At 35.1% G+C, this 27,213-nt stretch overlaps 1 protein-coding gene across 2 annotated transcripts in view; it reads right to left on the bottom strand.

Annotated features, from left to right (window-relative positions):
• ELOVL5 (ELOVL fatty acid elongase 5) overlaps positions 1–27,213 on the bottom strand; it is an 88,756-nt gene that overhangs the window by 29,505 nt on the left and 32,038 nt on the right. For both annotated transcript variants that reach the window (XM_003769155.4, XM_012549126.3), the window contains exon 2: positions 852–917. In XM_003769155.4, coding sequence (XP_003769203.1) covers positions 852–909 — 58 coding nt within the window. In that variant the 5' untranslated portion in view covers positions 910–917. The remainder of the gene's footprint in view (positions 1–851; positions 918–27,213) is intronic.

Here is a 27,213-nt window from a genome sequence, read left to right as displayed (position 1 = left end):
TACAGTTCAGACTCTGACTTCCTCTATTACTTGTGTGACTTCGAGCAAGGCACTTAATTGCCTTGACATCAATAAATGAGAAGGTTGGATTAGATGCTCTTTGAGGTTCTTTCCAGATCTAGATCTAATTTTAAGAAATTTTTAATAAAATTATTCAAAATCAGGAACATGCTCTATCAATGGATACTGTTTCTCTTAATTAGGGTTAACATATAATGTTTATATGTGTAATTGCTGGAAAAATACTTACATATATGTAAATATTGTGTGCGAGTATAAATTCTGAATTCATGTACACAAATATACATACACACAGAGGCAAATAAAATGCTAGATACAGGAAAAGAGTAATGGAATGAGAGTCAATATTCTATACCCACATTTATCTTTGCAATGATCTTACAAAGGTTATTTTAAAAAATAAAATAGTAAAAGAATAAAGAAGGCTTTACCTTCACTTAAATTCTTGAGCTGTAAGCGGTCTGTCTACAGAGGACTTTTATCTGGCCAGGGCATTCAACAATATTAAAAATAATTCTTTGGACTGAACTTGGATTCTACAATTCCAGTGATAAAAAAGGGAAAGTTGTCAAAAAAGCTTGGGGACCTAATATTGATTTTTAGCTAAAGTCAGCAATTGCTGTGGCTTCTTCCCTATTTTGACAACCATTAATACATATATAACTTACTAAATCATAGGGATTTTCAAAGGCTTATGACTACAGTTTCATTCAGAATACAGAAATGAACATGCCCTTTTCAAGTTAGAGCAACTCATGTATCCAAATGGTTCCTTAAACATAACTTATACAAGTGTCTCTAAAAAGGAAAAAAAAATTTTAACAACTTACCTCTTGGTCCAAGCCATGTCTGCATGTAACTATTAAGTGATGCATCAAAGGCTTCCATTTTTTAATCTATTAAAAGAAACAAAATAGACATTATTTTTCCACTCAAAATGCCCTTTCTCCCCTGAAAGTATATTAGGAGAATTGAAAACCATTTATCTGAAAACAAAACAAAAATAAATCTCATACCTTAGTTTTACAATTTCTCTCTTCAATATATTAAAAAAAAAAAAAAAAAAATCTACAAAAGCAACTTAAATACAGTTTCTATTGTAAATGCCAAAAAGACACAATCCCGATTTAAATAAAATGTCAACTTTTCAAATTTTCTAGTTCCTCAAGAACTCTTTTCCTGAAATTTCTTTGGAGAAAGGGGAATAAGAAGAATAAATAATCATTCAGAGCAGCAAACATGGTGTACAAAAGAACAGAAAAGTGAGTCATCTAAAAAATGGGACTTTTGTAATGACAAAAACTTTCTTTTTAAAAATAAATGTGTCTATTTACTTAATCCTCACAAAAATTTTTTCATTCCCTCCTACTGCTTTCCCCCACAACAAAATTAGAATAAAACAAATATGCATAGTCCAACAAAACAAATTCCCACACAAAATTATGTACAAAAATGTATGTCTCATTCTGCATTTTCAAGTCTGTCACCTCTGTGACCCGAGGTAGGGATAAAGCTGCCTGTTCTTTCCACTCTGTGGCATTGCATTATATTGATCAGAATACTAGAAGTTTTCAAAGCTGATTTTCTCAATAAAGTTCTCATACCATAAATTGTTCTCCTTATTCATTTACTTTCTTCTGCATCAGTTCATAAAGGCCTTCAAGTTTCCTCTCAAACTTCCATTTTATTTTTAAAGTAAATCAATCTGGAACATTACTATGCTATAAGAAATGACAATAGATTGGTTTTGGAAAAACTTGCATTGAAATAATGCAAATGAAATGAAATGAGCAGAACCAAGAGAACACTGTAGAAAAACAACAGCAATATTGTTTGAAGTTACTGTGAATGATTAAGCTATCTTGAATAATATGATCATGAAAATCAACTATGAAGAACTTAGCCACCTCCGGAGAAAGAACTGCTATCTGGATTGTATATACACATGCATATATACGTATTGGGAGGAAGAGGGGAAGATAACTAAAATTGCAACAAAAGGAGAAAGGAAGGAGGAGAGAGGAGAGGAGAGAAGTAGGGAAGAAGGAAGCTTCTCTCCTATATACATATACACAGCTTCAGGATTTTCTAAATATGATCATACTAAAGTTTTTCAGTCTTTCAGGGACTGCTGTATTAAACAAAAACTAGTGAAAAGGAAGAATTACCAAAAGGCAAAAAATAACAGGGAGACAGCAAGAATAGGTAACTTTTCTGTAACTAGCTTTAGTAAGTTGGTTATATACCTCATTTGATTAATCTGTTGTTCAATTTTTAAAAATGCTTCACCATTCTGCAAAGCATGCAGAGAATAAACAAAAATTATTTGATAACTGTGAGGTTCACAATTTATACTAAATTGACTAGTGAAAGCTATTAAAGTAAGGGTCAGCAAGCAGGATTCCAGAGGACCTAATGATGGAGCATGATACCCACCCTCCTGACAGAGAGATGACAGATTCAATGCAAAGTGAGAGACATACTTTTGGACACAGACAACGAAAGAGTCTGTGTTTTTACTATGTATATGTTTACAAGAAGAGCAGATATTGTTTGTTTTTTTTCCCCCAATTTTGAGGGAATATAGGAACGAAAGTGGGGTTAATGGTGCCTCCAAAGGGTCAGTATTGTGTTTTTTTTGTTTTAAATAAAGAAGGAAAAAAAACCCAGGAAGAAAATTTGAATGAAACAAACACAGGCTTAAAGTTATATATTCATATTGCTTGCCTTCTCAAGGGACTGGGAGGGACTAAAGGGGAGAGATTTTGGAACTCAAAAATCATTAAAAATGAATGTTAAAATAAAAAGTAATTAAAAACTAGTTAACAAAATAAAAATACATTTTTTAAAAAGTAAGTTACTTATTGTGGGTTTTCTTCCCTTATGTGCGCCTCCCAGGGTCTCACGCAGATACTGAGTGTGTAGAAGATGAGGTTGGTTTATGTGTGAGTTGTCATATTTATTATTCCCGTCTTTTGTGTTCCCATTCTTAGTTTAAAGATTAAGCCACTTTAGAGGATTTTGTAATTATATGTACAAACCTCATTTTACATATCTTTTCTCTATAGAGAAATGCTGAATGAAAAGTAATTCAGAACAAAGGATGCTGCATTTACTGTATTCTCTCAAGCTAATTAAATTCAGCAAGTATCTATTAAAAATCTGTTATATCCTGGGCACTATTCTTTTGGATTCACCTACTTTATCAAGAGATGAATTCGTTTTGTTTGCATTGAATCCCACCTTAATACAAGTTACCAATGCACTTTTTTCTAATCCTTTCCAGTTCTGACTTCTGGTATTCCTGACTTGAGCCTGGCAAACCTTAACCAACCTAACCTCCTCAGTGTCTGACCTGGCTTCCTGTTTGCTGTGCCTGTTTCTCCTCAGATCCTGATCTATCTTCCTAACCCACTCTGTTTATAGAATCCCAACTCCAGACTCCTGTTTTTTCTTGATGACTGATACTGGCTCTACCAAATCTGTCAAGATGTGTCTCTCCCCCTTGTCCTGAACTTCTGTAGTTAACTTTAAAAAACAAAAACAAACAAACAAAAAACCCAAACCAACCAACAAATCAAATGCTTTGCATTTATCCTAATTAAATTTCATTTTATGAGTCAGCTTTCTGGTTTAACCTCTCTATATATTTTTAGAACCTAATTTAGTTATCCAGCATATCAGATGTAGTTCTAATGCTTTATTGCAGCTGAAAATTTGCTGAGTATGTTATTTATCTCTTCCTTCAAGTCAGTGGTAAAAATGCTGACCAGAACAAGGGTATAGATGAAGCCTTGTAGTAATTCCTTGTGTGACTCTGGGCAAATTACTTGCTATGCTTCTGTTCCCTCAACTATAAATTGAGGACATTGCTCTGGCTAATCTAAGGTTCCTTTATGTGCAAAATCTAGCATTTTCTATTCTCTTCAAGAGATCCCTGCAGGTTGACATTAAGCCCATTTAACATCAATATTGGGTTTTAATCATTCAAGGCCACCAGTTTACAATTTATCCAAAGAGACATTGCTAGAGAGAACTAAATCAATTCAATACCATGATTTTTTGATCCAGAGATAATGGGAAAATATAGGAAACTAAGGAGATGCCCATCAATTGGTGAGTGACTAAACAAATCATGATGAATGAATTTAATAGAAAACTATTTGCTGTAAGAAATGAAGAAAATTACTTTCAGAGATACTTTAGAAGACTTGTATGAACTAATACAGGCTGAAATAAATAGAACAAAAAAAATTTAATCCCAAACATCCACACTGTAAAAATGAACAATTTTGAAAGGCTTAAAATGTGATCAGTGCAATGACAACCAATGATGATAAATGCTCCTGACATAGAGGTGACAGACTGTGTGAGTCACACGGTTTTAGGGATGGCCAATATAGAAATTTGTTCTCTTTTTCTCTCTCAATGTGGGGAAAGGAGTTGTGAAAGAGAAAAAAGATAATAAAAGCTTTATAACTAAATAAAAAGTAAAACTTAATTTAAAAGAAAAAGAAACTTAACACTGAAATTAGAACAACCAAATTTGATCCTGAAGAGACATGTGAATGCGTCTCCCTCTCTTCTTTGAAGAAGGGGACTGACTGTGTAAAACACTGCATACACTGTGCTTCCCTCTTTCTTTGTTATAGAAGGATCTTTAGGTGAGGGAGAATAGAGATTAGAAAACGAAAAGTATCAACTTTTGTTTTGTTTTTTAAAAGGAATTGTTGTGTTTGTGCAAGCCAAGAAGTGTTTGGCAAGTCCCTAGTGCTCTAACTACTCTTTTGCTACCTTATTGCAAAAGGACAGTTACTTCCCTTTCAACACTGACATAAAGACAAGTCGTTTTTTTCCTATTTCAGTAATAAGTACTAGTCTACCATCCATCTACCAACATGTCACACACACATGGGATTTCAGCAACCATCCCGGTCCATAATAAGGACTAGAAGAAGAATCAAATCACTATCATAGCATGGAAATACTGCTCAAATCCTACTGGGCAAAAATAAAACTTGTTCCTTCTTTCAAAGAAGACTTAGCTCCCTGAATGCCTGACCCAGTTTTAGAAGACTCATTTAGTATATTAGACTAGAACCTCAATTTCAAAAATTTTAATTTATACAACTTCTCAGAAGCAGACTTATATAATGAAAAAAAAATTAGGATTTGGAATCAGACAACCTGAATTCAAATTTTAGCTTTTGTTATTCTGGTAGACCACTTAACTAAGGCTAGTTTCCACATCTGTAAAAATGAGGAAATTTAACTAGTGGGCATTTAAGATCCCTTACAGCTTCTAACCTAATTCTTTAAGATGGGATGCACTTGCACTATAGAAGCAATATCCTATAGTGCAAAGAGATGGGTTTGGTAGGTTAGATATTTATACTCTTTTCTGATCTGTCTTTTGGAATTCCTAGTTTCTGTCAAAGTTTAGGTCAAAATTTTTTTGGGGGGGGAGAGAAGACAGTTGTGAAGTATCATTTAATTCTTTCAATAAACATTTATTAAGCCCCTATCACATACCAGACACTACACTAAGTGTTATGTCAATAATACACACAAAAAATACTGAGAACAGAGAGACATTCAAAAGGAGACACAGACAGACAAGAAAGGCAGGGCTGATATTGCCATGTTAAAGTTGACATATGCTTTAAAATTCTTGGTAGATTCATGATTCTCTATGTAATTTTTTTCTCCCTGTTCTTTGTATGTGGTGATATTGAAGTGTGTTGACTGCTAAAAAATTACAAAACAAAAATTCAGTTCAAATATTATGTCTTAAAATTGAGGCAAACATAGCTAAGTGTGTTTGTCTCTGAGAGGAAATGTAAGATCCCTAAGCTAAGAGGACTTTGATTCTCTTTTCATCTCTAGCACCTAGCATAGTTTAGGAACTTAATAAATGCTTGAGGATATTTGCCAGTTGTGGTACATGAACAAGTGCTTTTGCCTCTTCTGTAAAATGGGGAGGTTAATACCTGGGGAGGTTAATCTCACAGGCTTGCTCTGAGAATCAAAGAAGATAAGGGCTATATAAAATGTTTTTCAAACATTCAAGAGCTTTATTCTTAGGTTTCAGAATTCAGCTGATATTGAGATATGACTAATATTCTAGAGTATTCAGAAACCACCTCACAGCTTTCTCATCAGTCTGAGACCGAAAATGAAAGGAACATGCAATTATCCTGAAATTACTAGAGCACTCTAGACATGTATAACAAGCTGTGAGCATATTCCATTTAAATAACTTAAGGAAAGATATTCTATTTTCTACTTTGTCCCTATCAAATCGGAATTGTACATTCTGTTTTATATCTCTGGTATAACAATAACATGATTGGCAGTCTAATCCTGCTTCAATAGTGCCATAAGCCCTGGCACACCAATGGCACAATTAGTATTCACATTACAGCCTAAAATCATGCCTATAAGTTCATGGATGTGATGGTTACTTCCTTTCTTAATGCAAAATATCCCTGCCTTCTCATCCAGTGGAATCCCTGTCCAAGTATTTCTAGGCCTTCAGATGATTTATCCAACATACTGGCATAAGGGATATATTCTATCATATTAAAATTTTAATACATGCAGTGGGTTTTTTAAAAATACAAACATACTCCAATAAACGTCAATTCAATTCAGCAACATTATCTTTTTTTTTTTTTTTTTTTTTTTTTTTTTTTTTTTTTATTTAATAGCCTTTAATTTACAGGATATATACATGGGTAACTTTACAGCATTAACAATTGCCAAACCTCTTGTTCCAATTTTTCACCTCTTACCCCCCCCCACCCCCTCCCCTAAATGGCAGGATGACCAGTAGATGTTAAATATATTAAAATATAACTTAGATACACAATAAGTATACATGACCAAAACATTATTTTGCTGTACAAAAAGAATCAGACTCTGAATTATTGTACAATTAGCTTGTGAAGGAAATCAAAGATGCAGGTGGGCATAAATATAGGGACTGGGAATTCAATGTAATGGTTTTTAGTCATCTCCCAGAGTTCTTTTTCTGGGTATAGTTAGTTCAGTTCATTACTGCTCCATTAGAAATGATTTGGTTGATCTCGTTGCTGAGGATGGCCTGATCCATCAGAACTGGTCATCATCTAGTATTGTTGTTGAAGTATATAATGATCTCCTGGTCCTGCTCATTTCACTCAGCATCAGTTCGTGTAAGTCTCTCCAGGCCTTTCAATTCAGCAACATTATCAAGCAAAATAGTGAAATATTTTCCCAAGGTCACCCAAGTAATGTTTGAGATGGGTCAAATCCAGTGCCCTATCTACTACATCATACTGCCTCTCAATAGGGGTCTCTGAAAAAAACAATGGGACTCCTCCAGCTGTTTGGGTAACTATCCTTGCCTCTCCTCTCCTCCTTTTTTGGGAAAAATTCCATTAGACTGCCTGGGAAAACTGGGTTAGGGGAGAATAGTCTTGTTAATATTGCTATTACTCTCAGAAGCTCGTCCTCTGCAGAGCAGCATATCCTTTCACTCTGGTATACCCAAAAAAAGAGTGAAAGGATGGCTCCCAAAGGTGTCAGATTTGATAACTGCCAAATTACTCCATGTTCACTGTGCCTATGATCTCAGGAACCTGTAATACAACCTAGTAGGAACCATGCAGCACAAGGGGACTTCAATGTCTCTGTCTCTCTCTCGTCCTTTACAAAAAGATTTTACCTAAATGTTCACTCTCTCTCCCACCTTTCAATAAGACCAGCTGCACCTTTAGCCCAGAGGCTCTGTTTCTTCCTCCTTCTGTGTGTAGGATCCCAGGACTACTGCTCTTCCGAGAGCTATTTGCAACAGATGAAGCTTTCTTCTCCCCACAGTTCAGACAAATATTTTGAGTTCTTAGGTGTCCCATCACATACCAAACAGCTGAAAAGACTGACTCAAAAGGACTGTAAACCAATAGTTTTTAAGCTCTAGCTCAAATTATTATCATTACTCAAACTGTGCCTTGGGCAATGGGATGATACGCACTAGTTTTGCTCTATCACCAGAGTATTCTTTCCTGGCAGAAATGTGTTGGTCAGGAACACGCTGCATGGGCAGAGGGAAAAGTACCTGGATCTGGAGTCAGGAAGTCTGAACTCAATTGCTCACCTGCCCTTGCTAAGTCACTACAGCTCTCCAGGCCTGCTGTTTCCTCATCATTAAATAAGGGGGTTATGCTGGATGACCTCTGGGCCCCTTTTGGCTTTATATCTGGGATTCTAAAAGCTGAATGTATATTGCTATGGTCTGTCAGAATAAATGGACTCAACAAGAGACTGACAGGTCACATATCAAATGTTAACCGTAAGTCCAAAGGAAAAAACATATTTAAAACCACACCACAAAATGCAGAATCATGAAAATACTGTAATGCCAATAGAACACAAAAATGGTAAAAAACCAAAAACAAAACAAAAAACTCTGCTCTCCAAAAACAGCTAGCTGATGTGGAAAAATCCATCTATCTTCTTGTTCAGTCCTGGCATAATGTTCCCAGGTGAGTCATCTCTATGCTGTTAAAGACACATTACCTTCACTTCCATCCAACATCAAACAGACCCCTGTAACATGTTTGAGGAGAGGTAACACAAGCGTCTTGCTCACCTCCCTCTTTCCTTCTACCAAAATGCCCAATAAGCACAAAAGCCCCTTCCTCTACATAAAAGACAGAGGAAAACAGATCAAGGAAGGAAGAAAGCTGCCAGCAGGAGACCTGAAATGATTCAGACATGATTCCCTACCTTATAGTGACCTTAGCTTAGCCCCAAGAAATTGAGGAAATGCACCTTTATCCCTTTGTGTGTGTCACACACACACACACACACACACACACACACACACACTCACGTATAGCTATACAAGATATAGATAGATTAATATAGAGAGATATCTATCTATCTTTTTTCTGGACTGAGTTTTTTGTCTCTATCCCCACCCCCTTTTATATAAAGTTTGTTTCAAAGGAAGTCTCATTGGATATGGGATAAAATATATTTGGGAATAAAGGTGAAGTCAAAAGCCATCAGAATGGCAAAGGTTCTTAACCATTTTTTCTGTCACAGACAGATGACTAGCAGTTTAATTTTCAAATGTAGAAAACAAAATTCATAGAATGACAAAGGAAACCAATTATATCTAAATAGTTACCAAAATATTAAAAGCAGAAATTTATGGATATTAGCTTATAAAAACCCTTGCAATGGAGTCATTTTTATGATAAGTGAATAGGTAAAGGAGCATATTTGCTGCATTTTATTTCACATGATTCTGAACTTTACAGCATTAAAGCACTATATATATGTGTGTTATTATTATTGCTATTGTTGTCAGTAGAAGAGGAAAAGAAGAGATGGAACAAACCAGTTAAAAGAATTTTCTGGAGTAGTCTGTTCTTCCTGACAAGACTTTCATTATAAATTATTCTAAGAAACCTCCCCTTTCCCGTTTAAGGAGAGAATCTCATTTCTATGGCTTTAAAAACAGGCCTCTTCAAAAATCCTTACAATGCCTTTCTTATCACAACCTGCTTTGTTACTTTTGCATCTCACATGGTTAACTTAAAACTGAGACAGAGAACTGATCTTACAACTAAGGGGGAAGGAGGGAGAGGTAAGGATGAAATTTCTCTCTGGTTTTCTCTGTTCTCATTCAAATTCATTCCCTTTAAAAACAGTCTGCTTTTGTCTCAAGTAGGCACAGGAACATTCTTCAAACCTGCTGCCAATAACGCCACAAAAATTAAACACTGCTTCAACTCTGTGGTTCCAACACAAGTTCTTGAATTTAAAACAGGTTTATAAAATGGAACCAAGGGCTACTAATGGCAGGGTGTGTGGGTGTGAAAAGAAATTAATCACATTCTACTCTCATCTTCAAAAATAGAAGGTTATCATTATCAAATTGAGGTTATGGATGCGGGTTATAGAGTTCATAGAGCCTAGTGAGGAAGATGAAATGGGTACAAATGAGCATAATGAAAGGCTGTGTGCATGCGTGTGTATATGTCCCATGACCCACCTAACAATAGGCAAGATATATACTTTTAAGCAAAAGTGGAGTAATGAGATGATCCCTCTAGAATGCTGATATTCAAAGACATTTAAATAAATGTGAAAAAAAAGCTATAACAAGTCATGGAAAGACTTCTCTTTTTACATGGTTTGATAACTCACTGATGCACTGTCATATTCCTACTTTAAACGTCCATAATTTTAACTTCTACTCCCTCAGTCCCAAAGGCTAATTTATAATAAACCAGTTAAAGTCCCTTGTTAATATCTGAAACATAATTAAATAGTCTATATAGTCTTGTGGACTGCAGAAAGAAGTTTTAAACTCCAATCAGATATTAAAGACCTTGACTAAGTATCTGGAAAGAACAGTTGTATTATGAGAGTTTCATTATTAATTTCTGCCCCAATCTTAAATCAGCACAGCTTTTTAAATTGTGGTTTGCAACACAATATGGAACCTTATAACTGAATGTGGAGATCATGAAATTATGATTTATTATTAGTAAACTGTTTGATCTATTTTTATATATCCAGTCACAAAAAAATTTCTTGAGTGAAAAAAGTTTAAGGCGCTCTGGACTAAGTGCATGGTGCAAATAAGGCCAGGATCACAGGCCTGATTACTTTGTGGCTCACTACTATATTTCCAGGCCACAAGCTACACCCTAAGGAGCCATCTAGAAAACATACACATGCTGTTAAGCTTAAGAAACAAGTGAATGAGACAGGACAGGTCTGTGCAAGTTTATTATTTGTAACTAGGAAAATAATGCAGAGTACCAGTGTCATTCCTGGCTCCAGGTAAAACTGTGAAGTATGTAAAATCTGTTTCATGCTTCAGCTTCAATCACCAACTAGGTCACCTAGAAATTTACTATTCTTTCTCTTTTTTGGAGAAGAGGGCAGAGGAAGGGTGTGGAACTCATTCCCACTAAAGTATAAAAGGCCTATAAGTATTACCTCTTCTTTTTGAGATACACATTTTAAATAGGGAATAAATCCTTAAGAGAGTAGATGGGGCTAGGTTCAAGAAGAGCTAAGTTCAAATGTGTTCTCAACTGCTTTTCTAGTTAGAAGATCCTGGGCAAATCACTTAACCCAATCTCCCTCAATTTCCTCATCTTCTATAAAATGAGTGGATGAGGAAATGGCAAACTACTCCATGATCTCTTCCAAGAAAAACCCCCAAGAGGATCATGAACATCAGACACAACCAAAACCACCAAACAACAATAAATGTAGCACCATCAACTTGACTAGGTGAGAGAGATTTGGAGACGGAGAAGTTGGAGAGACTTCCCCCCCACAAAAATAATCAGGTCACTTGAGCCTATTCACAGTCTAATAATGATTCATTAGGGATCATCTTTATGAATCAATATAAATTTGTTGTTATTATAGTCAAACAGACCCTAAGACTTTAGAATTCTATTTTAAGAACATTTAAAACATCCTTCTACAAATCTGAACCAAGGCCATGTACTTATAATAATTTAAAAAGTATGTCACCCAAAGATGAGAAAGGCAGTTTTCAAATCACTCCTGCAGATTTATATTAGTTCGTCTGAAAGTCAATGTCTAACTTTCATGTTGTCATTCTCATCCCTTGTGGCTAAACTTGAGAAAAATGTCTATAGTATTTCTTTCTTCTCAACTATCTTTTAAACCCTTTGCAATCTAAACTTCTTATCTCACTACTCAAGCAAATTACTTTCTCCAAAGTTACCAATAATCTTTTAATGAAGAAATCCACTGGCTCTTTCTCAATCCCCATTTTCAATAAAATTCAAAGTAAGAAATAAACTGAAGACTAAACATGATATTCAGGTATATTTGTCAAAAAGTGTACCAAAAACAAAAGTTAGTTGACCAGCTATTAAATGAAGAGTTTTCATTAATTTATTTGACAACTTCATGATTCTAAAATGTTTTGTTGTATAATGAAGTTTTCTTTTGAAAAATGCATCTTATTGTGATTATATATGGTAAAAAAAAAATCTAATATTTATCTCCTTTCCTATTGAATAAGATATGAGAAGATTTAATGAATGATAAGGGGGCATAGGGATTGAAAAAGGTTGGGAGCTCCTGATATAATGGGAGGAACCTGATATTTGGTATCAGGAAACTAGGGTACTAGGTACTAGGAAAGACCTAGGGTCAAATCCTGTCAATGACAATATCTGGATGACCACGGGCAAATTATTCTCTCTGAGCTTCAGTTATAAAGTGGGGATACTAATAGCTGTACTATGTCTCTATGGAATTATTATAAGGCCCAAATGAGGTCGTAAATAAAATCTGCTTCTCAAAATTTAAGGTGCTTTACAAATATCAACTATTTACTATTAAATAATAACTGTTGACTTTAAGAGGCAGCATGGCTATTCTTTAGTCAATAATATTAAACTTTGGATTGTGGAGACCTCAAATCAGGGAAGGGTTGAGGTTACTGATGATGCAACACCCAAGGTAAATTTGTGGCTTTCAGAAAAATGTCACCTTATAAGTGATAAAAGGCGGGAAGTTCATACAAGTGGTTTCCCCTCCCCTAGTCTTTTTGGATATGATTAGGATTAGGATTATGAATAGAAGTCAGCAAAGCAACAAATTCCCCCCTTTTTGGACCTCTGCACAGTATCTCTTATCAAGAATAAGTTTCTTGGGAAATAGAGAAATAAGACAGGAAGCCTTACTTTTTTTGAGTATCAACTTAATAATATAGGTAAAATCCCACTTTAAAAAAATGCAGATCTGGAAGGGAACCCAAGGACACAGAGGGAGTTTGGGTTAAAACTTACATCCCAATGAGCAGAATCAGGAGATCATTATATACCTCAATGACGATACTTTATGAGGATGTATTCTGATGGAAGTGGATCTCTTAGACAAAGAGAAGATCTAGCTCAGTTTCAATTGATCAAGGATGGACAGAAGCAGTTATAACCAAAGAAAGAACACTAGGAAATGAATGTAAATTGCTTGCATTTTTGTTTTTCCTCTCGGGTTATTTATATCTTCTGAATCCAAATCTCCCTGAGCAACAAGAGAACTGTTCGGTTCTGCACACATATATTTTATCTAAGATCTACTATAACCTATTTAACATGTATAGGACTGCTTGCCATCTGGGGGAAGGGGTGGAGGGAGGGAGGGGAAAAATCGGAACAGAGGTGAATGCAAGGGATAATGTTGTAAAAAATTGCCCTGGCATGGGTTCCATCAATAAAAAAGTTAATTAAAAAAAAAAAAAAAAAAACTTACATCAAGAATCTTTGGTTTCAATGGGATCGCACAAAAATCTTACTCCTTCTTTAACTTAGTAGTTGTCTTAAACAGGTGCTTGAGGGTAAGAGAAATACCATCAGTAATCATATAATTAATATGTATTGTGAAGCAGGTCCTGGTCTTCCGTACTCCAGGACCAGCACTCTAAAATATCATACTCTGCCTATATAGCCAAACCTTATAAAAAGTAAAAATCTATTAACAATTAATCAGTAGTTATCAAGTACCGAATAGTCAGCCAGTCAGTCAACAGATCTTTAATAAGCACCTAATGAGTTAGGTACCAAGGATATAAAAAGTCAGTTTAGTCCATGCTCTTAAGGGGATCACAACCTAATGGGGGATAAAAATAGTCAGGTTAGGGAAGAAAGGAAAGGAAAGGAAAAAGGAAAAAGGAAAAAGGGAAGGGAAGGGAAGGAAAAGAAAACAGTACCCTTTCCTTGAGGAATTTACATTCTATTCTATCAAGAAGATACTTATTCATAGGGCATTGGATTTGGAGTCATAAAACCTGGCCTCAGTTTTCTCAAAATATTTAAAAAAAAAAAAAAAAAAAAGGAGGACCCACTTTCCTAGAGTAGTTAGGGTAAAGTGCTTAGAGGAGCCAAGATGGTAGAGTAGACAAGTCTTTGAGCTTTGATCAACACCAGATCAAGCCTCTGAACTGCCTTTAGAGCGACAGAACCCACCAATATTTGGAGTATGACAAATTTCCAGCAGAAGATATTTTGGAAGAACTTTAGTAAAGATCTGTCTGGGCAGGGAGGGGTGTTGCAACTCAGTGCAGGGAGAGGGTTGGGGAGGAAATCTCTTGGGAGGCTCTTAGCCAAATTACAGCAGCATTGGTTACTTTGTGCTGGTTCAGAAGCCAGGCAATCAGCAGACTACCTGTGATATCTACAACTACAGAAGGCAAACAATAAGCCCTGTAACCCAGCAAAATGAGCAGGACTTGGCTACATCCATCCAGCACAAGAATGAAGCAGACAGCATGCATTGGCCCCAGGGCAATGGGAAGCCGCTGTGGCCCAAAGAGTAAGCTTGGGACAATCTCTCCTTTGTCCTAGGAGCAAAGATCAGCTTTTAAAAAATGAGCAAAAGCCAAAAGGAACTCTGACCAAAGATAGTTTTTATGGAGACAAGGAAGAACAGCCAAGCAAGCCTTCTGGGAAGAATCTACAAGGAAAACATCTCCAGATGAAGCTCCAAATGATGATATAAATTGGTCTCCAACTCAAAAAGTCTCTTGAAAGAATTCAAAAAGAAACTTAAAAGAAAAAAAATGGGGAAAGGAAATGAGAGCTTTGGAAAAGGAAACAGAAAATATTTGAAGAAAATCACTCCGTAAAAATTAGTTTTGGTGAAATGGAAAAAGAAAACAACTCCTTGAAAAACAGAATTTGTAAAATGGAAAACAAATCCAATGAACAAAACAACTCATTTAAAAGTTTAATTGGCCAAATGCAAAAGGAGATAAAAAAGCTAACTGAAGAAAATAATTCATTAAAAAATTAGAATTGAACAAATGGAAGTGAATGACTCAACGAGCTATCAAGAATCAGTCAAATAAAACAAACAAAAAAAAAAAAAAAAAAAAAGAAGAAGAAGAAGAAGAAGAAAATGTAAAGTGTTTAGGATAGTGCCTGCCACACTCTAAGCTCTTAATAAATGCTTATTTTCTTTCTTCTGGATCCCTACTGTACTACATAATACCTGTGTGATCTCAGAAAAAAAATGTATTATTTTATATTGAATCCTCTTCTTATGGTCTGCTGTGTACATGGCGATATTTTTTTTTTCTTTTCTCACTTTGTATTTTTAAGTTTAAATTTTTTAAAAATTAATAACAATAAAAACCAACAAAAACCATCAACAAACCTAAAACCCAAGTACATTCAGTAATTACTTGTAGAATTGCAAACTAGGAGAATCTTTTAGGAGAGCAATAAGGCAACATACTCTAAAAGTTACAAATATATACTCTCTGACCCAATAAAGTACTTGTTGGAAATATATTTAACTTGTAATAAAAAGTAGACATTTTCTATCAAAGATTTTCATAGAAGCATTAAATGTGTTAATTTTAAAAAGGACATTGGGAGGTCTAAATGTCCAAAAATAGAAGTATGACTAATGATATATTACTGTAATGAAAAAATGTAATCTAATTTTAAGTTATGAGAGAAAAGAGGCAGCAAGGCTTGCTGGATAGAACTGATACAAGGCTGAGTGATGATCTTGAGTTAACTCACCTTTCAGTGCACTAGACAATTTTCTAATACTATAAATTAATATATTGTAACTTCTTTATCTGGGAGTTCTCCATATCAATGAAACAACAGGTCTAGTCCCAATCCCTAAATATAGGTAACACAAGCAACATTTACTAACACACATCACTAAATCACTAAAATTTCCAGATCTTATTCAGAATTGCTGCCTAATTATGCCTTCCCACTGTTGTATCCTGCTTTCTAGAGCCCCTAAGCTGGGATGACAAAATGTACGGTTGCTTTCTAGGGCTCCCACACCAGGGTGATCAAAATATACCTTCCTAGTGGAGAAATGATGAGGAGGGACTCCAGAGGATGGTGGAAAAATGCAGTCCCTTCATTTCAAGGACTTTCCCCTTTTTATATTGTAACAACAATACTGTGCACTAGGACCACATAAACAACTTGCTATTGCATGTAGTTTGCCACCTGGTATCATTCTTCCACCTGGTGTCACTCTGCTTCAATCTCAACACAGGTTGTCACCACCCCCTGACTTCTCAGGAAAGCAGAGAGCCCTTAGGAGAGATGAGGAGCCGAATCAGACATTGTCAGTAGGTTACCTCTGGGCTGAAGGGTCTTATACCTCACCCAAAGTTTCCCCACTGACTGTGACCCTCTACATTCCACCATCCTGGATTTGTGATAGGTGACTATCATTCCCACTGAATTTCACCTTCCCCTCAAGAATGTAAACTCATTATTTTTATTTCATTCTTCATCCTTACAGCAGCACAATATCTAGCACATAGCATGTCACTAATAAAATATTAGTGCTTTCAGTATTCTAGTCTGATAATATAATTTTTGGATTCTAACTGTGTCATCTAGTATGTTAGATATCCCTCCCAGTTTGATGTCATCTGAAAATCGATAAACATGCCTGCCTATTCTATGTTTATCGAAGTTATTGACAAAAATGCTAAACATCACTCCACTGGAGACTTTAAACATAATTAACATTTACTTCTTGAACCTGTTCATCCAATTAGTTCTGAATCCAAAAAACTATTTTATCAGGATATTCATTTCTTCATCCCCTCTACAAGAAAATAAGACACTATATCAAAACTCTGCTAAAATTTAGGTCACACTACATATATAGATAGCATCGCCCCCCCCCTCATTCAGTAGTTGAGTGATCTTGTCAGAAAAAGAAACAAGATTAGTCTGGCATGACCTGTTCTTGATGAAGCTATTCTGGGAGTAAATTAAATAGTACTATGATAATTTATTCATTGAAATTCATTTAAATGCAAATGATTACTAAGCAAATAAAGCTGTTTGTACTAATAGCAAATGTGAAATTTTTAAAATTTATAAATAAAACTAAAATGAATGAGAATCATAGATTATTAAATGGATCTCAATTTTTTCAGCTCTAAATCCTATGAACTTATTAAACAAAAACTACAAATATATATATATATATATATATATATATATATATATATATATACACACAACATATGCATAAGAACACAAGTCAAAGGAAAAAATAATGATGATTGTTGGAGGAGATGAGGGAAAACTGGGACATTGATGCATTGTTGGTGGAGCTGTGAACGAATCCAACCATTTTGGAGAGTAGTTTGGAACTATGCTCAAAAAGTTATCAAACTGTGCATACCCTTTGATCCAGCAGTGTTACTACTGGGATTATATCCCAAAGAGATTATAAAAGAAGGGAAAGGGACCTGTATGTACACGAATGTTTGTGGCAGCCCTTTTTGTAGTAGCTAGAAACTGATTCCCTTCCCTACCTTCTTTAACTCTAACATGGTTAGAAAATATGAAAGAGTGCTCTCTTCACTGAGTGACATTTCTTAAGTTTTTGATATAAAAGTATCAAGGTTGGTTTAAAAAAAAAAAGTAAAAGGAAAGATTTATTTATTCTCTCCCCTCCCCCCCACAGCAACTGGGATTAAGTGACTTAATTAAGTGACCAGCTAAGAAGTGTTAAGTGTCTGAGGGTAGATTTGAACTCAGGTCCTCCTAATTTCAGGGCTGGTGGTCTATCACTGCGTCACCTAGCTGCCCCAGAAGAATAATTTATACAATAACAATGTGAAGACAAAAGAAAACTTTGAAAGATTTAAAAACTCTGATTAATGGAAGAGCCGATCAGGACTGAAGAAGATTGATGATACTGTATGTTCTCTAGACCTCTTTCCTGACACAGGTGGTACAGCCATGATGCAGAATGAGACAGACAATGTGGAAATCTGTTTTGCATGACTATGCAAAATCTTGCAAGAGTTTAATTTTTCTCCCCAATGGGGGAAGAGTACGAGAGAAAAATAAATTCTTATTTATTAAAAAAAATAATAATAATAAAAATGTCAAGTGTTTACTTCCGAGTTCTCAAGAGTGCTCTACAGATGTACCAGACACATGCTCAATGGTTGCTACTGCTGCTGCTCAAAGTTGTAGCAATTCTCTATTTGACCATGTTCCTTACTTCATTAGAATTGAACAAGAATACTCAAAGCATGGTCCAAAGACTTCTTGGAATCCTCAAAGTGAAAACTATTTTTATATAATGATAAAACATTATTTATCTACTCCCTTATCTAACTATGTACGTGTGTGAGGTTGAATAATCTTCACATACTCCAATCTTCACATAAGTCCAACCAACATATCACAACTGATTGAATGTAGAAGCAAGTGAAAATCTAGTTGTTTACATTAAGCCAGACAATTAAAGAGATTTGTAAAAAATATGTGAAACCATGCTACTTTTCTCATTAATTTTTTTGTTTGAGAAGTTTTTAATTAAAATACGTTTAGATTATGATGGAGTTTAAATTTCAATGAATAAATTATGTAATTTCATCAGTTTTCATTTCTAATATGATAAATATTGATATAATTCATATAAACAAAGGCTCTTTAGAGTCCTTAATAATACTTAAAGACTATAAAGAGATCCTGAGATGAAAAAGCCCGACATTCTAGGATTTTGGCTTGGTAAGGAAGGAGTTATGAGTGACTGGAGATTGAAGAATGTAAAAAATAAAATATCTCAAGCTAAGAATTCTATTCTTCATCATTTCTTTCGGTCATTACCTATCACAAAAGGCCCAACTATAGATATATTTTCAAAGTAATTAAAAAAAAATAAACTAATCTTTTTGTTGTTGTTGTTCTATTATAGATGGAGGATGCTAGCCACAAGGTTATATATCTTTGATCCTCTGGATCTTTTATTCTATGCTCCCTTTACTTTGGTGATTTCAGCTACTTCCATGGCATCAATTATCACTTGTAATGACTTTGGATGATTCCCAAATCTTTCATCTCCACACCCATCTCTACTTATCATAGCTCCAGGAACCTAATGCAACCTACTAGACTTTTCCTTTCTCAGTGCCCCTCACTCAATTTATGTGCTCCCTGAAAACCAGCATCTCCCCTTCCCCTTTATAGTTTGCTTTTCCTTTTACTTAATGAATTATATGTAATAGAAAATTTCAATGTAAAGGGATCATACTGATATTACTCTGCTTTGAGTCATTGCCTAAGGCTTAAACATACGAAATGAATTTCTACTAGAGCACATTTCACTGTGATGGGATTAGGATTTGTAGTGAATTTCACATTGCCCTTTAAAAAGAGAAGAGAGACAGTTTTGACAAAGTAGCTATAGATAGCCGATTTCAAGTCAAGACCTGGATTCAAAGTTCCTCTTCTGAACACTTACTGTATAACTGGGTAAATCTCTCTTAACCTCTCATCAATTCTCAAGGAATAGAAGTTACACAGAGGGTCAGATCTAACTCAGTAGAAGATGTTTTTTCATGGGGAGTTCACTACCCAGATGAAATAGATTTGGTCCAAAAAAATGAAAAAAAAAAAAAAAATCCCCCCCTCCAAAAAATAATAAAAAACGACAGTTAAAAAGAGTAGCCATATATTTTGAAGAATTGCGCATGTTTAAACTATATTGGATTGCTTGCTGTGTAGGGGAGGGGGAAGGAGGGAGAAAAACTTGCAACACAAGGCTTTGCAGGGGTGAATGTTGAAAACTGTCATTGCATGTATTTTAAAAAATTAAAAGCTATTATCATAAAAAATTAAAGAAAATCCTTTCATTCTTTAAAAGCATGATTACTATGAACCATGAACAAAAAAAGCATCTGACTAGATTTTTAAAAATTGTATCTGAAAAGTCAAAGCTTTATGTATTATATATAGTATACATATGCATTCGTGCATGTTTATATGTGTATCTCTACAATATACACACATACACATATGTGTGTATACACACAGATAGCTAAGTGGCACAGTAGATAAGAGTCCTAGGGTGAGAGTCAGGAAAACCCAAATTTAAATATGGCCTCAGACACTTACTAAAAGTAATCTTATTTATGTCTGTCTGAATTTCCTTGACTGTAATATGGAGATAATGATAATATGAGCACCTCTTTCACTCCTGGGGTTCATGTGAAAATCAAATGAGATAAAGGTAAAAACATTCCCTGCCCTCAAAGAAGTTCACATAAACTTAGAAGATAAATACAGAATAGATGGAAAGTAACCTTGGAGCAAAATGTACCTTGGGATGAAAAATTCAACAAACTATATTTTAAAATAGCAATAATGTCAGAAGAGAACAGAGGCAATCCTCACGTGGGTAGAAGTGCTTTAACATAATTCCTTGAAAAGGACGGCAAAATGGATGGCAAGGAAAAAAAAGCTTGTCCTACTCAGAGTGGAGGTGGGGAGTCTACAATGACACTGCTATCTTGGATCATGACTCCAAAACAACTGAAAACTCATGTTTTGGGTTTTCCAACTTTAAATGAGGAAAGGTCTATTAAGTGTTTCTGAATTTTATCATTATCTCAGAAGCATAAAAATGCTTCAAATACTAAAGGGACATCGAAATAGTTTTCACTTTTTGTTACTAGTTTCAATTACTTTGATGACTGTTAAAAAAAAAAGAGTGCAGTCTATAAAGGAATGAAAGCTTTGGGTTAAAAGGACACTCCCAAACATTAGGTTTTTTTTTCCCCTCTTAAGATACATTTTTTTTTATCTTCTTGTCCCTGTCCCTGTTCCTAAATTCTGTTCTTCTGAAGTAATCTGCATGTTTTTCTATCTATATAGATGTACAAATGGGTATATATATGTTAAAACATTAGCTATTTTCAGACACAATGAAAAATGTAAAATAGTCATAGTATGAAAATTTTAATTCAAAATGTTCTGTCAGGAATAAGCCAGTCAACCCTCCAGTTCTTATAGAATTATTCCTCCTTTACCTAAACAACAAAACTGCTAAAATATATATATATTTATATATATTTTTAAAAGTTTTCATATAGAGTTTGAGCAGTTTTTATTAAACCAAAGTTGGTTTCGTATTCCTTTTGAGCATCAAAATATTCATCTATGACAAAAGCTATTGTTTTACATTCCTTGCCAACTGATGTCAATTATTTTATTTACAGAAAAGTATTATGAACTGATAGTACCCTACTAAAGGAACAATGCACTTGGTTAACATTTTTGTTAGCTGAACATGGTTATAGGTAATCATACATGGAGCACTAAACATAAGAAAATTGGAAAAGGACAAAAATAGCATACAAGGACACCACATTGTACTTAATGTGGTCTTTAGTTGAGGATCAAAAAGCGGCACTTCAGGCTTTTAGAATAATCCTAACACTGGCTGCATGCACCTAGGCAAATTGTTTCTGAGCCTCAGTTTCTTCACTTGGGAAACAGGGATGATAATATTTGTATTTGTTATTTTCTATCTTATAGGTTTGTTGTGAGTACCTTCAAAGCACTAGAGCAGATTTGTGTGCCATAGAACCACTTTGGAAGTCTGGGGAGAGATGTTTAAGAGAATGTGTCATTACTATTATCATCAACTATGAATTCTATTTATGTATAGAAGAAAATGGTTAAGACTAGAGTGTCCCATCCTATGGCATGCCCTCAAAGTGGCTTTCTTAATTACATTTTCTATATCAGTAAATTGACTTGTCCCTGCTCGCTCTTATAAAACTAGAATGGTATGGCAGAGTCTGGACAGCCTTGCAATCAAAAAGACCTGATCACTTAAAGATAATCATAATACTCTAAAGATTGCACATAAACTGTAGACCCTAGGCATTTTCTCATAATAATGAACTCATAATTCCAAGTAAAAATTAGATAAAATGAAAATAGAACATAGTGGATAAACCTCTAATAATCGGATAAAATGATAGAACATTGACTAAAACACTGGGGATAGGGGTGGGAAGGAAGGAAACCTGGCATTAGACAAAATGATAGAACACCACAATGGGGCAAAACCGCCCATAACCAGATAAAATGAAAATAGACAATAGTGGGGTGAGTGGGTGTATAGGGGAAATGTGGGTAATTAGACAAAATGAAAGTAGAAACTAGTGAGGGTAGGGAGAAAGCCTACTACTTTTAATTTTCTGGTTGTTTGGATTCTGAATAAAAAGTTTGTTTCTTGAAAAACAAAAAGTGCTACTTTCTAAGGCAGTGCTTTTTAACAATTCACCTTATTGCAATGAAGATGAAATGAAAAAGCACTGTCCTAACACAGGCCAACCAAAACACATCATGGACTATGCGACAGTTTTACTTAGTTAAACATTGAGAGCGCAGCCACTCGGAGAGTTTTCGTCTCATTAACAGTGGCCAGATCTATCCCATACAAAGCTTCTCATTTATGCTGATGCTAGACTTCAAAGTACATCTGGAATCATTCCAAAAGGCCAAGGCACTTGGGACTTCACCTGGAATGGCATTTTATATCAATAGCACAAATCCCAGGCCAAGTTCTGACCATGAGAGAGGTGAGGAATGTCTCCCATGCAAGATGGAAATTGCTTTCTCTTCCTTTTCCTAAATTATAGAACGATTAATAAGTGTTCAAATTTGTTGACCTTTGGTAGACTCCTTCAACAAGTAGTATCCTACAGCCCTCTTCTTGTAGGTAAGTATGTGGTAGGGGCATGGGAGTGACATTTTATGGAGGTAGGAGTCAGGGGGGGGGGGGGGCAGTGCTTTACTACTGAGGGCAAGTAAGTCACTGAACGAGTGTTGTTCAGTTTCAGAATGACAAGACTGGATTTGATGGCCTCCAATCCCTTCAGACACAGTTTACAATTTACTCATGTGCAAGATGGGGGTGTGAGGGTGGATTTGATGGCCTTTAAGGTCTGTCTTCACTTCTAAATCTTTACTCCTATATCAGATTTTTCCCTTTATCAAAAACTGCTCCTGAGTCTCAATAACCAACTTGTAATATTGCCCATGTGAAGGAAACAAAGGGTTAATAAATAAAAGGCAGCACTTGGCATCATGAACACCAGCACTTTTGAAATCCAGCCTTGGATTAAGTAGAAGCTGTGTGACTGAGCAAGTCAATCATTCAACCTCTGAGGTATTGGGCAGGATATAAGACATCAACTTGTTTAGAGACATGTTTTGCCCTCCACTGTAAGCCTAAGCAAGCATTAAAGCCAGATGAGCTCAGAATGAAATACAGACTTTAAGTAGTTATATTATTTTGCAATATACTATACTAAATAGGTCACTGATCATCAAAAGAATGTGGCTACTCTAGTCCTAAATTCACTCTCGGAGTGGGACTGGGATGATATGGTGATAATGCTTTGGGCAGAAATAGGGAAATTTGGAAGAGCAGGTTCACTTATCTCTATGCAGATCATTCCAAATTTACATACCCATCATTAAACTCTCCCAAGCCTAAAATGTCAACTGTCTGCTAGACATCTCCTAGATGTCCTACTTACATTTTAAACTTACTATACACCTATAGAAAAACTAACATTGAAGAGGTCTTTGATTTATTTGTGTGTATGAATATTATATGCACATATGTATATATACATACAGATAATTCTCACCTTCCTTAAGTGAACCCTAGGTAAATTTTAACAGATTTTCTGTATTAGGAAACAGAAGGAGGAAATGGAAGGGCCAGTACCCAGTTCAAAGATCCTATATGTAGGGGTTGTGTGCAGAGAAGCACAAGTAGATATGGATGATACTTGGGGTGGGCGCCAACACAGACTAACTAAAGATAGACAAAGGGGTAGAGGGAGGTGGAAATGGCAAAGGTCTCTTCTCAGTGGGAGGTGTTGATCAGTCTGTTCTGTTTTCTCTTGGAGAAGTTTTTGGGAGGGAGGAACTGAGGTCATTGAGTGAGGAGCTGAGGGACAAGAGCAGAGAGAGGACAAAGGGGAGTAAAGTTAACATAGTTGGTTTTTTTGGAATGTGAATTTCTTTTGGTATTCTTCATATACAGTTAAATTTGCATAATGTGAATTATGTAAAACGAAAACTATAGTTTTTCTTTACAGAATAAACGTTAAAATTTTAAAAATTAAAATATGTCTAAAGCACAAATCCATCTTTTCCCCTATATCAGTACCTCATCCAAACTTCCCAATTTCTGTCAAAGGAATTAGCAGAATTTTTCCTACAACATCCCAGGCACATAGGTTTTCAACTTCAGAATCATTCTTGACTTTTCCCTCTATAGATCTTACTCCATCATATTAGTTGCCAAGTCTTTCTATATTAATTGTTTTGTATCTATTTTTTACTTCTACTTATATAGCTATCACTTTAGTTTAAGCCATCCCTTATACCTTTGGCCTTGGCTAATATTAATAGATTACTAGTTGGATCTCCTAATTCTAGTGTTTCCTCTTTCCAATCTATCATCTTCCCAAATGACAAAACCGTTTTCCTAAGATATAGATCTAAATGTCATTCCCCTACACAAACTAACTATTCAGTGTCTCCTTATTGTATCTGGGATAAAATAAATATAAATTAAATCTGTCACATAAGGTTCTCCAACAATATGGCTCCCACCAACTTTCCAAGGCTGATAGCACACCATTTATTCTGTTTCAGTCAAATTGGACAACCAAATGTTGAATGAGTGCCTTGAGCCTGGCATTCCTCCCTTGGCGCATTTGCACAAGCCTTCCTCATTATCTCATTATCTCTGCATTTTAGAATCCTTTTTCTCTTTCCTGGCTCAGCTCAGTTGTTACCTTCTCTGTGAAGTTATCCTTGATCCCCTTGTTGTATCTTCATGTGTTGCATTCCTCTTGAAGAATGAGATCTCCTAGACACCATGGTCTTTTGGGTTTTGTTCTGCTGCCTACTATGGTACACTGCACACGTAGGAGCTTAAGAAAATATCAGTTGATCAGAGTCTGAATTCCTAGTATATTCTATTTCACATGCTTAGGATCATAGGATTATAGTTCTAAGATTTGAAAGGGACCTCAGAGTATCTAAACATACTAAATTTATCTAACTAATGCATTAATAGGATCCATTTTCTAGAAAATAAAAAAACAAATACTAAATTTATATTCACAGACATACCATTAGCTGGACATATAATATATAGACATACATATATCATATGACAGATGATATAGAACACATATTTCTTACAGCCCATATCCAATGAATGTATAGAGCAAAAAACATCAGCAAAGCTTTTGTTTATCTATACTTCTAGTCTCAAGATAAGTTTGTTAATTTAGGGTCATGTGTTGATCAAGGAGCAGATTGTCTAAAATGCAGATTTTAGTATGCTAAAAATACTCAGAAACAGGATTTGAACTAAGGTCCTAAACCATTACTTAAAGAATTAACCCCGAGAATAATTAGAAAAGGAGCAAATTTTGCTATTTGTTCTTTTCTTTAGCCTAACTGGCTCATTTCCAAATAAGCACAAACAGCAAATACTATTTGTATCAAATCAGCCATGAGCCAAATGAGCCAAGTGGATTATCACTGAATTCAATTAGAGAAGTCCATAAAATTGTTCTCTTTTTTATTCAACAATTTTAGTTTATATTTAAAACATGTCCACTTCAAATAATAAGATTCTTACCTCAACTTGGTAATACAAATATTAACTAATTTTGTGCACTCCATTTTCTAGAAACTAGATTTCATTAATTTCAAAAAGTTCAAGTTCAGCAGTTATTAGCCTCATATAAATAAGAAGAACAGCCTGGTTTTTCTAATCCCAAGAGGGGACACTGAATGATAAGTCAAAAAAAGTTTTGACTCGTTCATGAAAATAGTCCCTATGACAGTCCCAGGGGATAAAAACGGAGTCCTTTTTCTAAGCCACTTTTGTATGATCACCATACTTAAAAAGGACTAAGGGTAAAAGTTCAATTTACAATCAGACAGCATGTATTTAAATCACAATCACCAAGGTAATGGTAGAGTAGGCAAGCAGGCTGAGAACTCATGAAAACACTGAACTCCCTGTAAGAAGTCCTCTCCATCAGCAGAGTTTAGCATCTTCTGAAGTACTAAAAGGTTAAATGATTAGCCCAGGGTCACACAGCCAATACATATAAATGAGACTTGAACAGTGGATTCCTTTGTCTTAGGTAAGCCCTCTACCTTATATCATTCATGCAGGTCCTGAAACGGATCTTACATCATTATTAAACATCTCCTAGGTTCTAGGATCTGTGAAAGTTCTGGGAATACAAAACAAAAGGAAAAAAAAAAATGATCTCCACTTTTGAGAAATTTGCATTTTTACCATTAGCCTTGTTAACCCTTCATTTATGGTATCATTTATTTATTTAGTGCACATCTTAATACCGTTTTTTAGAGAAGTTACAAGTGAATTTTGAGGCAGCGAGGGGGTCCAGTGAAGTGTGGAAAACCTGAGTTCAAATCTAGCCTCACACAGTAAGTAGCTGTGTGACCCTGGGCAATCTACTTAAACCTGTTTGCCTTAACTGTAGAAGTGGAATAATAATAGTATCTACTTCACAGGTCCTTGTTATGAGAATCAAATGGGATATTTGTAAAAACAGCATAGGACCTGGCACACAGTGGGTTCTATATAAATGTTTATTTCCCTTCCACCCCCTAATCTTCCTTTTCTGGATTAAATGGAAAAGTACTGAACTATTCAAAAATGTAACTGTAAGTTCTATCTTCAAAAATGGAAAAAGGTAATCCAACACTACCCAAATACCCATGAAAGAGAAACTAAATACTATGTATATAACATAAAAACAAACAATTCAAAAATGCAAAGTCATTCAACTAAGGAATTACTCTGAACATGTTGGGAAGTCTACAAAAGATTTTTATGTCTGAGGAGACTTCTGAGGGAACAAAAACTGTCCACAGACAAATGGATCATCCATTCTTAAGACAATTGCCTGGAGGTCATGAGAGGTCAAGGGACTCAATCATTTTTAACTAATGTTTCAGACACCCGACTCAAAACTAGCTTAACAATTAGAAAGGCCTGTATTCAAATCCCACCTATCTCTAGAATATCTGAAACTCCCATTTCTACAAAGTTTTATATATACATCATCTCATCTTATTTTCATGATAATCTGCTGGGTAGTTGCTTTAAGTAGCTCCATTTTACAGAGTCCTGAGAGGTTAAGACATTTACTCAGATTAAGGCTTTGCTTTAATCTGTAAAGTGATGATATGATGATAATTATATGCATCATCTCACTTGAGCTCTTTTTATGAGACAAAACATATAAAATGCTATATA

This window comes from Sarcophilus harrisii, chromosome 4, assembly GCF_902635505.1.
Source record: "Sarcophilus harrisii chromosome 4, mSarHar1.11, whole genome shotgun sequence".
NCBI lineage: Eukaryota > Metazoa > Chordata > Mammalia > Dasyuromorphia > Dasyuridae > Sarcophilus > Sarcophilus harrisii.
The sequence above is the reverse complement of the archived record's forward strand: the minus strand, read 5'-3'. Positions and strand labels throughout refer to the sequence as shown.